This window comes from Mus musculus, chromosome 1 (genome assembly GCF_000001635.26).
Source record: "Mus musculus strain C57BL/6J chromosome 1, GRCm38.p6 C57BL/6J".
NCBI classification, from domain to species: domain Eukaryota; kingdom Metazoa; phylum Chordata; class Mammalia; order Rodentia; family Muridae; genus Mus; species Mus musculus.
In genome coordinates this window covers 93859499-93876720 of record NC_000067.6, presented here as the reverse complement: position 1 = coordinate 93876720, position 17222 = coordinate 93859499, and the positions used below count along the sequence as shown (strand labels likewise).

The 17222-nt window shown below is 47.9% G+C and overlaps 1 protein-coding gene across 1 annotated transcript; it reads right to left on the bottom strand.

Moving 5' to 3' along the window:
- Positions 1 to 226: 226 nt before the first annotated feature.
- Positions 227 to 15377, bottom strand: Gal3st2 (galactose-3-O-sulfotransferase 2). Its single transcript, NM_199366.4, has 4 exons — positions 15102 to 15377; positions 4180 to 4266; positions 2873 to 3131; positions 227 to 2450 (listed from the first exon to the last, which is right to left on the bottom strand). The coding sequence occupies exons 1-4, from the start codon at positions 15125 to 15127 to the stop codon at positions 1632 to 1634; spliced, it is 1191 nt and encodes a 396-aa protein (NP_955398.3). The 5' UTR covers positions 15128 to 15377; the 3' UTR covers positions 227 to 1631.
- Positions 15378 to 17222: the final 1845 nt, after the last annotated feature.

The following is a 17222-nucleotide window of genomic DNA, read 5'->3' as shown; positions in this document are numbered from 1 at the left end:
TTAATGCTATATGTTGCTTACTGTGCAGGGATACATCTTCATCTTACTCTTCTCATGGAGCTCCACCAAGACAGAGTTCCCTCAGTCAATCCTTCTGTATTCAGGCTGCACATTCCAGGGGCCACTTGTAGCCACTCAGAGCTACACGAACCGGGTTCATAAAAGGGAGGCTGGGGCTGTATGGGAGAAAATTCGAGAGAAATAACAAGACCAAGGCAAAGATGGTGATCAAGGCCCAAAGTTTACTTAAGAATCTGAGCTTATAAAGAGGGGCATCCCATCCCCCACCAGGCCAGGATCTCCTTTCATCTGGATAGTGTCAGGAGAACTGGTTCAGCCTCTCAGCAGGTAGTGGCATCTTGGAGGAAACAGAGGTGGCAGAACAATAGACCTATCTAGATCAGGAGACTCCACCCTAGGTGGTCTTGTTCACAGTGGCAGAACAGGTCTGAGCCAGCCTGCTCAAGGCTGGGGGGCTTCAGTGGTTTTCTGTTTTGTTTTGAAGCAGGGTCTCTTACTTTGTAACCTGGTTGTCGTGGAACTCACTATGTAGTCCAGGCCGGCCTTAAACTCAGAGATCTGTTTGCCTCTACCTCCCCAGTGCTAGGGTAAAAGGGCTGAGCCAGCATCTCTCTAGCATTCTGAATACCTCTGTTCAGTTTGGGAGAGTCAATTCTCAATTTACAGTGTTCTTTTGGATTGACAAACTCATTGTACCATTGTACCATCTCTAAACTCACCAACAATTACTTTTTCTTTGACAATTACTTTTCATATTGAATTGATGTCCATATTAAATTGAGGTACAAAGGAGCATGGTCTGTCTTTTCTGAGACATCTGACACAGAAGAAAAGCCTCCACCAAAACTCAGTGAGCAAGGCTCAGGAAGAAAGGCTGTGTATGTGACAGTGACTTCTTTTCCCAACACCTCAGGCACCCTGTTTGAGTAACCCAGGGAATCAGGTACCTCATCCTGAGAGCTGGGTGCTAGATACTTAGTATCTCTCCATGAATGACTAAGAGAGGCACCCAAAAGATGATCCCTGAGATTATACACAACATGGTTTCCAAGACAACCAAAGGTACCTGAGCCTCTCAGAGAACCTGTGGCAAGTCAGGCACTTTCTCCTTCAGGACTGTTCAACAGGAAGCTAAAAAGTAGACTATGTCTGTGCTCAGGCTAACCAACAACGTTCACAATTCTCAGTCTGCACTGATCTTCGTAAAATGGAAGGCTGCCTACTCATCCCGTCTCTCCCTGGCCTACCTCTGAGCCTCCGAACCCTGTACAAGCATGGCATTGTCACCGGTGCTGAACCAATGTGGCTACAAAATCCCAGGGAACCGTTCTAGGTCTCTTCTTGGATCCACAGGCCCGATGTCTATGCCCCGGTGTTCCCCTGGGCTGATGTTCACCTGGTGGGCTGCTTAGACTGTCTCTGTGAAATAATTTAAGGGCACAAGCATTCTTGCCTGTCCATGTCTCTACAGTGGGTGGATTCAGATATGGAACAGCTGTGCGTGTTGTCTTAGGTGGAAGGCCCTCTCCCCAGAGATGGAGACGGATGGGCATCTTCACAGTTTCACTTTGGAAAGGTAGGCTGGGAAGAGAGGGTCACTTAGCCAAACCCTACTTTTTCAGGAATGGGATATCCTTGGGAGTCTTGTCGGGAAACTGCAGAGAGTACATATGGGCCATGTGCTGGAGCTCGGGCATCGCCATTCTCTGACAGATATGCAGTGTGGTGGTGTCCAGACCATGCCTAAGGTTGTAGCCCAGAATATTGGCCTTCCCACCCTGGTAAGGACGCAGATTCTGGTCATCTATGTGTGTCAGGTTCTTGGGCTCTGGATCCTGAAGACACAGGGCCATGAGCTCGCGCTGCCTCTCCCGCAGCTGCTCCACCTCTTCTGTGAGCTGGCGTGGGCTTAGCTCCGCATGCAGCTGGGTCCAAAACGTGCGATTGAAATGCTGGTAGAGCTGCCAGTCCAGCGCACACCAGTGCCGGACACGCTCCTGGCTCTCAGGCGTCAGGTGTGAGACAGTGCTCTGGCTGCGCACGTTCAGCTTGAAGGACACGACATCATCCAGCTGCCAGCGCAGCCTTCTGCGCAGCAGCACCATAGACTCATCGAAGTAGTCTGCAATGAGCACCAGATGGAATCGCTGCTCCACCTCCGCAAGGCGCTTGCGAACATAGTCCATGTCTGCTGGGGCGTTGTTGTCAAAACCAAAATCAAACCACATGTTGTTTTTCGCATAGACATTTTTCAGGCTCACACTAGCGTTGTAGTACTTCCACGGATCTGCCAGGAATTCGTCCAGGCTCTTGGCTCTCTGGAAGGCAGGTGCATAGTCCTTATAGTAGATGAAGGAGGACTCCAGCTGGAAAACTGGGTTCCGGAGGATGGAGAAGTAGAAAGTGTCCCTGGGCATGACTTTCTGCACCTGTTTGGAGAAGAAGTAGGTGGGACTAAAGACGCTGTTGGATGGACTGTGCAACTGCCCACGAAGCCTCACCTCGCACCTGTCCCAGCTCCCTCAACAGAGCTGGAGCCTCATTCCTACACCAAGGGAGCAAGTGCCAAGGTTGAGGGGGCAACAAAGCCCAGTATGTTCTTCCAGAACCAGAAATTCAGGGATGTGAGAGAGGGTTGGAATGCCCTCAGGAAGACAGCCTTGGGGCTATGTGTCTCATGCCAAGAGCAATTACAGGCCATTGGCAGCCTAAACAGAATGGTCTGACAGGGTCTATAGGCCACCCCATGCCAACCCCACCCCTGGGAGCCCCATAGTTACACCCACAGACCAAAGCACTGCAGCTCTAGCCCCACCACACCCCCACCCCACCCCGCCACCATGTTTCTCACCTCAGGATAGTTGAACCGAAGGTGGTTGCACATGATGTTAAAGTGATGCTGCAGGTGGGCGTCCTGCTTCAGGCCCTCCACATACCGTGTCACAAAAAACCAGGGGTAACCCAGATGGACTCTAGAGCCCTCGGGCAGTGCTGTGGATAGGTTGTGAGACTCTGAGAAGCGGTAGAGGATGTTGAGGATTGTACTGCTGGCTGTCTTGTGCGTCTTGAGGAACATGATGTTTGTGACCGGTGGTTCCTGGACCTTGTCCCTGAATGGAAGAGTACAGCGAGCATATCATCAGTAACAGAGCCACAAGCCTTCAACAGCACCCCCAAGAAGTACCCCTTGACATGGGTCCTTATTCTATTTCCTCTCGCCATCTCACAGCACTGTGTCCCCAGCCCAGCCCTGCCACTCTGTAGTCTTTAGGTCCAAGGGATTCTCTGTGACTGATACAATTTCCCCTCATAGCAAGATGTCCTCCACAGCTATACTGTCTGTTCCCATGCCAGGCATGGGATACCTCAGACCCCAAGAATCACCCTTGGATCCAAAATCTGCTGTCTGTCTCCCAGCGAACCCTGTGTGGCAGTGACTCTGTGACCTCAGCCAAGGTCAGCCTAAGACATGCTGGGATGGACTCGGATGCCTGGATCACCAGCCATACTCCTGTCTTAATGTAAGCCAGCAAATTTAGCAAGGATGCTGAGGGGCAGGATCCAGTGGACCTTGGGACACAGCATTTTCTCAGAGGACAGTTTACTCCTCCTTATACAAACCTAACCAGGGGAGACATGAAGGAGAAGAAACTGAGACCCTCCCAGAATCCTGAAGAAAACATTGCCTTGGGAGGCAGTTGGTTGTGCATAGATGGCCACCCCCTGGATGATGTAGTCTTGGCAGGCAGGGGGAGAGAATGTTCTGGAGTCTGGTGACAATGGAGCACAGTCATGACCTTACCACCTGGAAGTCATACTAGAAGCCAGGCCATCTTTGTAGGCCAGAAGGTAGCCTTCCCAAGGCTCCTACTATATACCCCATTCTTCTCACTTCCCTTCCCAGTCAAGGCTGGACAGGACAGGCCTGTTCCCCAGAGTCCCCTAATAAGCCTTCCTAGTGGGCCTGTCACTACAAGAGACAGGCCCAAGACAAGCATAGCTCACTACCCTCTCCTAGAGAGGACAGTGATGCTCAGAAGGGAAGTGAGTGAGTGCTTCTGTTCATAAAGCAGGCAGGACAGGGTCCTGGTACTGAGCTTGGGGCTGCAGGGGACGAGCTCGGCCCCCAAGAGCATAACACATCTGCACAGGACTTACGGTTTAAGTAGTCTGAAGTCCACATGCAGGAAACCAACCAGGAGGAACACAGCCAGGACCAGGAACCAGAGTGCCACCTGGAAGGACCTGTGGGCAGTACCTGCTTAGTGCCACTTGGATACAAAGTCCCATAACTGCTCAGCAAGGAGCCCTGTGATAACTGGTAATAAGCCCAGAGCAGGGTGACCCAGGCCTGCTTGTCTCAGAACCTGGAGCACCTCGGGCCGGGGTCATACAAGCCCTCCCAAGCCTCTGAGCTGCAGAGGAAAGACTGAAGAATAGACATATGTGCTGAGCCCCATAGTAACGCCCCGGCCCCCAATAGAAAAACAGTTTTACATGGGCCTTGGAATATGATAGTATCCTACTAAGGACACAAATGGGAACATTGGGGATTAGGATCCTGATGAGAAAACAAGCACCAAGCTTCCTTCCTCACCACACCCAACTTCACCCTGTGAGGACAAAGAGAGGTGCTGTCTTCAAGCCCTGGAGAGATCCAGCCCCAGGAATGCACACATTCACACATGCTCACAAACACACACCACTCTCACTCTCACTCTCACGTACTGACAGAACACAGTCACACATGGACACTTACACACACACACACACACACACACATGCACATGCACACACACACACACACACACACACACTCCCTTCTTTCTCACAGACTCTAGCTTCCACAGTACTGAAAGGAACTGCTCTTGCTTAAGCCTCCCTGTGTGGGAGGTGTTAGGTCAGGCAGCTGGCTGACAAGTAGACATCCTGAGACAGAGTGTGCTGCCATTCCACCTGCTGAAGCAAAAGCAGAAGCCTTTCAGGGGATTTGCTGCTGCTGTGCATCTGTCCCTGGCTCAAGCCAAGCTATAGTGAAAAGCATCATGGGATGTTAGAGCTGCCAAGAGGGCAGGGCTCCTCAGCTGCCTATTTCATAGCCCAGGTTAATCTGGGACATGGAGCCAACACAGGAGGCACAGCCACTCTGGCTGAGGGCACCCTCCACCTGTGGTAAAGTACAATAAAACCATGTTTTCCTTGTAGCTGGCCTTTGCTAATTTGTGAGTTTTTCTTTTTCCAACTCTTTATCCCCCCACCCTGTTTTCTGCCCCATTACTAGATAAGGAAGAAAGGAGGGAGGGAGGGAGGTTGGGAGGGAGGGAGGGAGGGATGGAGGGAGGGAGGGAGGGAGGGAGGGAGGGAGGAAGGGAGGAAGGGAGGGAGGGAGGGAAAGAGAAAGAAGAGAGAGAAATCTATGAATCTAATTTCCTTCTTGTCTCTTCTTTGCTTCTCTTTGCTACTTTGTGTGTTCTTCCTTTCCCCACACTCAGTCCACCCTCCCCTCACCCTGATCAATACATAGGGGAGAAAAGAGAATAGAGAGCAAAGAAAGATCTCTGAATCTAACTTCTTGTTTCTTCTTTGAACACCACTACTAACAAACCACAAAGAACCCCCAAATGATCAACAACCACCGACCAGCTTATGAGGCCCTAGTATTTATATACCCTTTGAAAAATTCCCAGAATTCCAAATGTCACACAATCGCAAAAACTCTCTGCTGCTGGCAAAACCATGCAGTCAGCAGGTATGGACAGTCTTAAGCAGCTCCATACACCACGTCTGGTATTCACACTTGTACCCGATTCTGTTACTATTTGTGTGTTGTTCTTGGGCTGTTTGTTTGTTTGTTTGTTTATTTTAAAGAAACCAACATTCCAGAATTGTCCCTACAATTCCTGGCCTTGGAGATCTTGTGTTTTGGCTGTTTTCCTGTCTCCTTGAGCATTCTCTGCTGTAGACTAAGTGCAGTGAATGGCTCTAGCTTTCCAGTGAGCAGCCAGTACTCTGTGAGGAATAACCTGCTCCCAACTTCCAAGCATCCCGCTGGCTCCTCAACGCAATCGTGGGTGAATTTTTTTTAGCTCTCTGATAAGCTATGAGAGGACATTTTGATAATACTGGGAAGGGCGGGAACTCCTCCTGAGATGACTGTGCCCCATGAACCAGGTGACATAAGAACAGATGGTGCCCAAGCTTAAGTGGACAACATGGGGTGGCTGTAAAGATGGCTCAGTGATTAAGAGCAATGACCACTTACTCTTCCAGTAGGTCCTGAGTTCAATTCCAAGCAACCATGTGGTGGCTCATAGCCATCTGTAAAGGGATCCGATACCCCTTCTGGTGTGTCAGAAGACATCTACAGTGTGCTCATATAAACGAAATAAAGAAATCTTTCTTAAAAAGAGGACAACTGAACAGATTTGGATTATAGTTCTCTGAGACCTCTGTCCAGCATCTGTCTGGGCCTGGATACCCTCCTTTGGCTTTGCTGAAGACTATGTGACTCTTGGATGCTCAACCTGGGAGTCTATAGGGTCTGCTTGGTCACAGTTACTATGTCCAGAACAAACAAGTGTATCACCCATCCCAAGACAGCCTGGCCACCTCTCCACCAATGCGTTCTTTCAGAGCAGACAAATGGTAGCCAGCAAGGGGGGGTGGGGGGCTCTGTAACACCACTTACTCTTACCTACATGTGAAAACTCACGAATATCCTATGGCTTGAGGCCCAGTTGTGGGTCCAAACTTTTGTTTGGTGAAGGTAGAAAATATTTAGGGCCAGGCTGGCTAATTAAAACACTTAGTCCCTTCTCTAAAGTCAGAATATGCTTGGCAAGGCCTGTGATGCCTTGGGGAAATTTCTGTTTAAGATCCTGGGAACTGGATTTTTTCCCTCCGTGAAGGCTGTGGTACTTGGTCTCCATGTCACTGAGTGCTGGCCTATGGCTTTTGGTGCACTTGAGATATCCAGTGTTCCCTATTTTACAGCATGACTTGATCATTTCTTGCTGACTTCGTCCCAATACATGATAGCCTTTTGCTGACTCTGTCTAAATACCTCCTTGCAAATGGTAAATAAGATGCTTGATTGTCATAACCTATCCATTTATACAAGACCTCTTACTCCCAACTTTCCTACCTTTTTTTTCTTTTTAATTTTCTCATCCCCAGTCATTCCTCTCAAAGATTTGTCCCTGCAGGAAAAAATGACCTTCTGGTGTAGGTCAGAAAGGAAGGAGAGGGGATAACAGGGCCAAAACCTGGCCAGGCTGAGCTTGCATACACAGCAGGAGCTGGAAAGGCAGGACATTCCACAGGCCAGAATGGGATGCTGGCATGGATAAAAAGAAGCAGTGCTTTACTAAGCTGCTGCCTATCTACCCAGGGAAGTGGTGGATCTCATCCCACAGGACACGGTTCCTCCAATCATGTCGTCAACAAGAGTTTTCTGTCCTAGCTTCCCTGGCATTTGCTTAGGTTTGCTGGCTTTTCTTACCATTGTAGACAAAACACTTGTCTATGTTCCCCTTCCAAATGCTCATTGCTAGAGCTTTCCTGGGTACCGGCTAGTCTCTGCTCTTTTCTTACCAGGACATTTAGGACAATAGCCACAGAAACAGATGACACACATCCTAGCTGGCTCCAACTCAAGGCTCTAGGCTGAGTACCTTTTCTGAGCTGTTTACAACAGTAACATCTGCTGCCCATGTTTCAGGCTGATGGGTCTCAGTGGCCAAAGTTCAAAGTGGGTGTGTGGAAAAAAGGTTGGCAATCTTCTGTACTGTGGGAATCATGAGTTGTTCTTCACCCCTAAAACTCTGTCTCCCAACCAAGCAAGGCCAACCAGACCATAGCATCCCACACCATATATGGGGCTGCAAAACACTCTTGGCTGCCACTACAAGGCTTTGGTCAATGCACGAGTCCTGCCCGCCACTGGCTTCCTATCCCTGATCTTTGTAAGATTGTTGATCCACCAAACTCATCTTCTACTTTCTTGGCCCAGGCCTAGAGTCATCCATGTCTCTAAGGAACACTGGGCACCTCTGATAGGAAACAGTCATTAGGGACTCTAGTGTGGGGGCTAAGGATGCTTGCTCCTCCAAGAAGGCTACATTTTCCAGGTCTTATGCATGGACAAAGATGGGGCTCCACCTACGGCAGAAACCCTCTTGAGCCTGCACCTAAATATATAATTCAGAAACTACAGCTACTAACTGAGCTTCTTCCAGTCATATTTGTCTCCTGCCTTCCCCAAACACACAAGCCATCGTACATGTGGGCATCCCATAATGACATACAGCATAAAACCCCTTAGTACCCTGAATAGTTGGAATATGCTTGTCCCAGGGAGTGGCACTATTAGGAGATATGGCCTTGTTGGAAGAACTGTGTCACTGGAGGGGGTGCGGGGCTTGGGCAATGAGACCTTTCTCCTAACCATGTGGGAGCCAGTGTTCTCCTAGTGGCCTTCAAATGAAACTTCAGACATCGAATGCTCAGCTCAGCCTGCACCATGCCTGCCTGGATGCTGCCAGGCTCCAACCTAGATACTGGATTGAACCTCTGAACCTATAAGTCAGTCCGAATTAAATATTGTCCTTATAAGAGTTGCTTTGGTTAATGGTGTCTATTCACAGCAGTACAATCCTAACTAAGACATACCCCAATGCAGCACCACTACCCACTGCAACTTCACAGTGCCATTCAAAGTTCTACCCTAGCTAGGATGGGACATGTCACCTCTGATGTGTGTCAGTCGTGTCCCCACCACACTCCCTGAAAGTCTGTATAGACAAAGAGCTCAGGAGCTCCCCAGAGGAGATGCCTTGGTCCCTCTGTAGAATGAAGGAATTAAATATGAATCTAGTCCCTATGAAATGAAGGAATGAAATGGGAATCACAGCTGCAGTGGTCTAAAATGGGTCAGATACACTCAGTTTCCGGGTGATCTCTCTCCTGGATGAACAGAGGAGGTTGAAAAACAGAAGATAGAAATGATGTTGTAGAATGTCTACTGAACACATGTCATTGAGTTAGAGGCCATGAGTCTTCCCATTACCGACCTAGGCTCCACCCCATGTGACTATGTTTAGCACTCCCTGGGGAGGTGACTGCAAAGGGCTGGACAGTTTACAGCCTTCTGTACTTAGAATAACATCCCCACCTGATAAGAACAGTGCAGAACATGGCCAAAGGATAGCTCACCTTCTTCTCTTCCCTGACATCCTTTTATTCTTCTCCATAAAAATCCTTCCTTAAACATGCTGTCTCTTACTGGCATCCTCTCAGATTCATAAAATTTCAGCACACACTAACCATCTGTCTTATGGCTTTCCAGGAATGAGTCTTTACAGGGACAGTCCTAACACCAAGTCAGGGTCCAGGGCTCCCAAATCACAAGCTGAAAAGCCCACCAGCTTGCCTCTGACTCAACACAGCCCACAACCCTCCACACATCCTCCCTGCCTGAACAGGGGGACCAGGGCAGCCATAGTCCAAGACCCTGCCTGCACCAAGCCCATCCTCTGCATGAGGACAAACAGAAGTTTGAATTTTAAAAATGAATCTTGATTCTTATATACAGAAAGAGAAAGGACTCTTTCCTTCTTTCTCACAGCATTGACTTTAAAAACTTTGCACTGAGCCGGGCGTGGTGTCGCAAGCCTTTAATCCCAGCATTTGGGAGGCTGAGGCAGGCAGATTTCTGAGTTCAAGGCCAGCCTGGTCTACAAAGTGAGTTCCAGGACAGCCAGGGCTACACAGAGAAACCCTGTCTCAAAAAACCAAAAAAAACAACCAAAAAACAAAACAAAACAAAACAAAACAAAACAAACTTTGTACTGTGAGCCAGGTAATGGGGGTGCACACCTTTAATCCTAGCACTGGGGAGGGAGAGGCAGACAGATCTTGAGTTTGAAGACAGTCTGAGCCCCAGGACATCCGAGGCTAACAGAGAAACCCTATCTCAAAAAAAGCCCAACAACAAAAACAACAACAACAAAAAAAACCCTTTCCACCCTGAGTCCCTTTGCCATCCTCTCAAGATGTATGCAAACATTTCTAAGTCCTTTATAAGCCTTCTATCAGCTTCTCCAACCAGCACTATGGAATCAGGATATCCCCATAAATATATCTATAATGTAAGACCATCTGGCTTTTGGCTCTAAAGGCCAGCTTAGAGAGGCAAAAAAAAATAAGGGACAATTATTTTTCCTTTAAAATTTTTGATACATATATTTGTTTGTTTGTTTGTTTATTTTACATATGTGCACTTGCTCATATGTGTATGTGCATGCATGCATGCTATGACATGCATGTGAAATGTCAGTGGACAGTTTGCAGGAGTCAGTTCTCTCCTTCCACCACAAGAGTTCTCAGAACTAGACTCAGGTTGGTAGGCTGGCCAGCAAGCATGTTCACCTGCTGAGCTACTTTGCTGGCCCTAATTTTTCTGTAGAAGAAGCCAGTTAACTTTCAAGGCTGGCTGCTTTATTTACCAGCTGGATCTTAGATGGCCTCAGTGAGACAATGGTACTGTTGAGTCTTCTCGTCTAAGGACCAAGGACTATGCATGTCAAGAACATGGGTGGAAAGGGCACGTTTCCCATGATTCCCAAGAATCCCCGATGTGGACACCACCTTCCAGGACCAGGCAGTCCCAGGCAGACCTAGGCTTTTGTCTATTCTGCCCTTAGATGGAAGCCATAACCTAAGGTCTTTGCCCAGAACCTGATCCCCTGATATACATCCAAGCCCTCCAACTCCACTTTTTCCACAGCTTGAGTGATCCACACAGGTCCTACTATCAAGGGGCTTCCACACTGAAGGGGACACAGGAATGGGAACCGTGAAACCCACACCTGCTCTGCATGAAATGGTCACAGGGGCAGTATAAAGAGATCTTGTGACCCAGTCATCAACTACCAAGAAAGGTACAGAGCCCATCTGGACATCAGAGATGACGCCCTATCTGCCACTAAGCTCAACTCAAGCTGATCATTTAATACACACCTTAGCCAGGGCAGAGGAGGGAGGCAGGTGGAGTGTTTGCTTCCTGGTGGAAGCAGTCCCTAGAATGTTCCAGTTCCCTTCCCCAGTGTAGCTGTGAGGCTCTTGTGAGCTACCAAGAAAAACAACACTTTCTGATGAATGGCCCCAGGCCTAACCATCAAGTCTCTTTACCCAAGCACCTGGTCCTACCCCCTCACCCCACTCTGCCTTTACTGCAGAACCTGCAAAAAGCTGAGGCCACAACTCTCATAGATCCCAACATAATTTAGAGAGAAACAGTCGTCACTGCACCTGTCTGCCAAGTGCAACCCCTGCTGATGGCCAAGCACTGTGCAACAAAGATTATTCCTGGTAGCAGCAAATGGTTCGTGGTCCTGGAAATATTACAAAACTTGTACCTTTCTTCCAATCTGGACCACCTAGAAACTCGGGTAGTAAACCTTACCCAGACTGAGATACCCAGAAAGGAGGCAAAAGCAAAGCTACTTGTAAGAAAGCATGCACCATGCTCCTTCCCACATGCCCACACCTCTGCCCCCAACTGAGGCACCTCTCCTCCACCCTCCACTTATCCACTTTGGGGATAGTCTTAGAGGGCAACCTGTCAGTCCCGTGGCCTCCTGCCATGCTAGTCAATGGGTAACTTGACCTATACCTACTCATATAGGAGGTAAGTCCAACTTAGGAACCACCCGGAAACTCAGAGCAAGTATCACTAGCCAGTGATCCAGCAGGATGGCTGTGCCCGGATCAGAGAGTTTCATGTGCTACCTCCCAAAAGGTAGGCAGGCAGATGATGTACAGTACTAACCGTTCCTGAAATCCTCTTTCTGTTAGTTTCTTGCAAAGGGTGGTTGGTCCACAAATGACCTGGAAACTCCACAAATTGCAACTCCTGTCACAAAGGATTCTATACCACCCTCCCCTCCATGTCCCTTCCCATTCCGCAGACATGGCGGCACTCCAGTCAGCCAGCCAGGTTCTATGAACACAGGTCTACAATATGTCAGGTGACATCTACAAGCAAAACAGTATACCATCTAACCAGGAACTGGCCAGGACCTGATTGAATCATGAGGCGGCCTGTTATTTTTTAGGATTCCTGACAGAAAGAGCCCTTCCCACGCAGTGTCGAGCCAATATGCCCCATAAAAAGATAAAAGAACAGTCAACAAAGGAGGTCCCCCATGGACAGAACACTGATCTCGGTCCTTCCTTTCTTTTTTTTTTTTTTTTTTTTTTTTTTTTTTTTTTTTATTTATTTATTATATTATATGTAAGTACACTGTAGCTGTCTTCAGACACTCCAGAAGAGGGCGTCAAATCTTGTTACAGATGGCTGTGAGCCACCATGTGGTTGCTGGGATTTGAACTCTGGACCTTCGGAAGAACAGTCGGGTGCTCTTACCCACTGAGCCATCTCACCAGCCCCCTGGTCCTTCCTTTCTTCCTTCTTTCCTTCTTTCCTTCTTTCCTTCCTTCCTTCCTTCCTTCCTTCCTTCCTTCCTTCCTTCCTTCCTCCCTTCCTTCCTTCATGTTTGTTTGTTTGTTTGTTTGTTTGTTTGTTTTTTTCTTGAGACAGTCTCTCTGTAGCTCTGGCTGTCCTGAAATTTGTTTGTGATGAGAATTCTGGAGATGGCTCAGCTGCTAAGAGCACTGACTGTTCTTCCAGTGGTCCTGAGCTCAATTCCCAGCAACCACATGATGGCTCACAACCATCTGCAATGGGACCTGAGACCATCTTCTAGTGTGCCTGAAGACAGCTATAGTATACTCATATACATAAAACAAACAAAACTCTAAAAAGACATAGAACTATTATAAGAATGTTTTGTTTTAACCCCAGGTGTGGGATGTGGGGCAGCTTCAGATTGTCCACAGCAGCTGACTACCATTTGCCTCCTGTGCTGGCAGAGGCATGGTTTTGCCAGCTGCAGATAGTTTCAGCAACTGTGTGACATTTGGAATTCTGGGGACTTTTCAGAGGTTATATACATGTTAGGGCCCCATGAGAGGTTGTCTGTGGTTTGTTAAGTAGTCACACATAAGGAAGAAGCTTGAAGAAATTTAGAGATCCTGACCTCGAATATCAAACTTGTGCCAAGGAATTCAATGTCCTGATCAGCAGAAAGTAGTCTAATGATAACGTCCACCACCACCCCTTTCCCCTCTACCCCTTTTTCTCTCCTATCTAGTGTCAGGGGATTGAAAAGGTGCAATAAGGGCAGAGAAGAACTCACAAAGTAGGCAAAAGTTGGGTTACAGTTGCTATGTAGTCCAGGCTGGTTTGAAAATCAGAGAGGTCTGCCTACTTCTACCTCCCCAGTGCTGAGATTAAAGGTATACACCACCACACTCAGCAGGTAATTTCACTTATTTATTTGCTTGCTTGATTAATTATTGAAATGTGATCTCACTTGTAACTGCGGCTAGCTTTGAATTCACAAGAAATCTTCCTGCTTATGCGGCCTCAGTGGTGGGATTAAAGGCATTGTCCTGTAAAGGCTTCCTCAGAGAATAGAACATGCCATCTTGTGGGAAGCTCCTTCAGCTGGCAGATAAATAACTCAAAATACCTTCAGAAGTCCCTGAAATTGAGCAGATTCAATAGACACCACTACCTCACCTCTAGAGTAAGCAATAAAAGATGAGGGTCTCCCTGGATCTTTAAGACTGAGACCAGAACAACTACCTAGAAGAGGTTTAGATCAACTGAGGCACCTGGAAAGGACAGTCTCCAAACTGCTGAGCTGCCTGGAGGTTGTACAGTGAGCTCCAGGTCCTCAGCTCTGCAAGCTGACACCCATGCTCTGGGATGGGCTTTGGTGATGCAGTTAACTCTGAATCGTTTCTGTTTCTTTAAGTAACCTCTCACCCACAAGTAAGTGACCCCAATAAAACTCATTCCTTATCAAATTGGACTTTAGTGGTACACTATCTGTACTTTGGTTACTCTAGGGTTCCTCATCTGGGATGAGTAGATGATTTAAGTATTGTCTCCCCAGAGAAAAGTTGTCATGCTTCAGACATTCTGAGGCCACCACACTTGGCCTCAGTTTTTATCTCTCCCACCCTGTTGGGCCAACACAGTGGACACCAGCAAAATATACCTAAGCTTCCTTACTTTACCCCCTCCTCTGCAAAGCCAGCCTCCAGACTGGGATACAATACCTGGCCTTAAGTGACAGCTTACCACAGGGACACACAGAATCCATGCCCACATCGGCCTCCCATGAAAACCACTCACAAGGTCACATAGACCCCCCATGGACAACTCAGTCCCTGAGAGAGACTTCCCTTGAGCTCAGTGCTCTAAAGCACAGGTTTTCATCAAGCTTTCCACCATCAGACTAGGTGCGGAAGAGACAACAGGAACCTGGCTAGTATGGAATGCCCCTAAGCTAAGGGCAGCCCTGAAGTTTACAGAGGTCTGTGCTTTGACCGTCACTAACCAGAAAACCTCTGAGCCTATCTATTCTTTATAATATTCCAACAATACCCCTGAGAAGGGAAGGGTAGATAATTCAGGGCAGAGGCCAACCTTCTCTCTATGGCTGTGAACAAGGACAAGTCTGTCAGGGCCTCAGAGCCCAGACATTCTTATAAAAACAGGGTCCCAGTCATGAGCCAGGACCAAATCACTGAACCAAGCCAGTAAGCCCCTGATCCCAGTGCCCCCAGCAAAAAAATCTTCAGCCCAAATAGTCCAGGAAATTCTGATACCTCTGTGCTGGGGTGGAACTTTCTTGCGGGCTTTCCAAACTCCAAAAGGCTCTCCTGTCCCAAGTGAAACTGGGCTTGAGGTATAATTCTATGGTTGAGTGCTGCTTCAGCCACAGACTGAAGGGCAAATCCCTGGGTTAATCCTCAGCATCACAAACATTAAGAGGCTGAAACAAAATCTAAAAAGATTGATTTCAATGAAACATGAGCACTAATTCCCCAAATCCAAGCCAACTTCCTTTCAAAGACGAATACCGTCAACATGTTTTGCCAGCTTCTTGAACTATTGTAGAAGGCAGGCAAGTGCCCCCCTCGGCTGGCCACCCAAGCCACCTTACCTCTGTGTGCCTCTCAGGATGGACATTATCCTGCCTCAGAGCTGCCAGGAGATGGACAGGGAAGTGCCAGTCAAGACCTTCCACTTCCTTGACTACAAGACAGCCAGTTCTCAGCATGCCAGATGGGGCATAGGTTCAGTGAAAACTGAACTTAAATCCCTAGGAAGCTTACCTACTGGCTCAGGTGTGGTGCCCAATGCCCCACCCTCTACCCCCCATCCCAACACACACACACACATAGGACACACCAGTGATCTAGCTTAACTGTTGAATCCTAATGAGAAATGAGACCTCCTCCAAGGCTCAGAAGGGACAGCTGGCCCTTCCCTCCTCTCCCCTTCCTGTATCACCAGGGGGGTGGAGCCCTGACAGCTGGAATGTCTGAGCCATGAAGATTTCCTTGGTCAAGTCAGACTTTCTCTTTCTCCTCACCGTCCATGTTAGCCCTCTCAGAGAGGTCTTGGAGGGAGTGGCTCCAGATGGACCTATGAGGAATCCACAGATTTCCTAATTTTTGTGCCTAATAGCAATTTGAGGGCGGGCTAATAGTTCTGTAGATGTGTAACTAAATGCCAGAAATACTTTCTTCTTCAAAGCTTTATTTATACTAAGAAGGAAAAAAATTTTTTTACAAACTTGGGATAAAAAAAGAGACCTTTGAAAGATGACTGTGATGTAAGAAATAAATACAAGAATGTATTTTTGTAGACTTTTACTGTATGAAAATTTTATTTCTAAGGAAATAAAATAAAGAGCTTTTAATCTGATTACTCTGGAGGCAGAGACAGACAGAGCTGCGTGAGTTCAAGGCCAAGGCATACCCTGTCTGGTATAAAACGAAACGGGGGTCGGTAAGGCAGGTCAGCCAGGTCATACATAGTAAGAACCTATCTCAAAGTTCCTTCCTTACTGACTGAATTAATTTAGCACTCTGAGAACTGCTGAACATAGTTAACACTGGAGAGGGCAGGTCCCACACAGATTGACAAGATGGCAGCTGAGCCACACAGCCATAGCAATCCATGGTATGGCTCCCTAATCCTGTCCCTCGTGGCCAGCTCTGGTTCTTAGCTTAGGAGAAAGCCTTGAACACCGCCCTCCTTGTGTGGCTAAGACAACAGAACACTAAAACCCTTGCCTCTTTGCTTTGGCCAGTGGTATGAAGGTGGCTGTAAGCCAGGGTCGGCTGCTTGTTGGAGGACAGTACCCTGGAGTCTCTCACCACCCAGATGGCAAGGTCGACACAGGCTCCAGAGATGCTGTCTTAGTTACTGTTCCATTGCTGTGAAGACTCCTTATGTGATAAGGGCGACTTATGAAAGAAATCATTTAAGCAGGGCGCTGCTGGTGCACAATTTTAATCTCAGCACTCCAAAGGCAGAGGCAGGTGGGTCTCTGTGAGATTGAGGCCAGCCTGGTCTACAAATCAAGTTCAAAGACAGCGAGGACTGTTACACAGAAAACCCTATCTCAAAAACAAACAACAGAGAGAGAGAGAGAGAGAGAGAGAGAGAGAGAGAGAGAGAGAGAGAGAGAGAGGGAGAGAGAGAGAATGAGAATTTAACTAGGGGCTTGCTTACAGTTCAGAAGGTTAGTCCATGGTCATCATGGTGGGAAACATGGCCATGGCCACAGGCAGGCAGGCAGGCAGGCACTGTGCTCTAACAGTTGCTGTAAGCTTACATCTGATCCACAAGATGGAGGCAGAGAGAGGAACCAACTGACAGACACTCAGACAGACAGAGACACAGACAGAAACAGAAACAGAAAGAGCCCAGAATGGGCTTTTGAACCTTAAAGCCTACCCCAGTGACACACCTCCTCCAATAAGGCTATAAAATCTAATCATTACCACAGTTCTACCAACTGAGGTCCAAGCATTCAAATACAGGAGACTGTGGGGAGCCATTCTCATTCAGACTTCCACATATGCCTGGGTAGATTCAGAGCCATCAGAGACTCTGAGTGAGGTAGCTGTTAGCCCCATCCACTGACAGTCTTGCTCTCAGCATAGCAATTCCTGTTCTGCTCACCAATGTGTCCAGCTACTAAGAGATGGAGCCCACAACCACCCCTCCCCCAAATTGTGTTGTCTCAAGAAGCAGTGGATGAGGGTTTGTT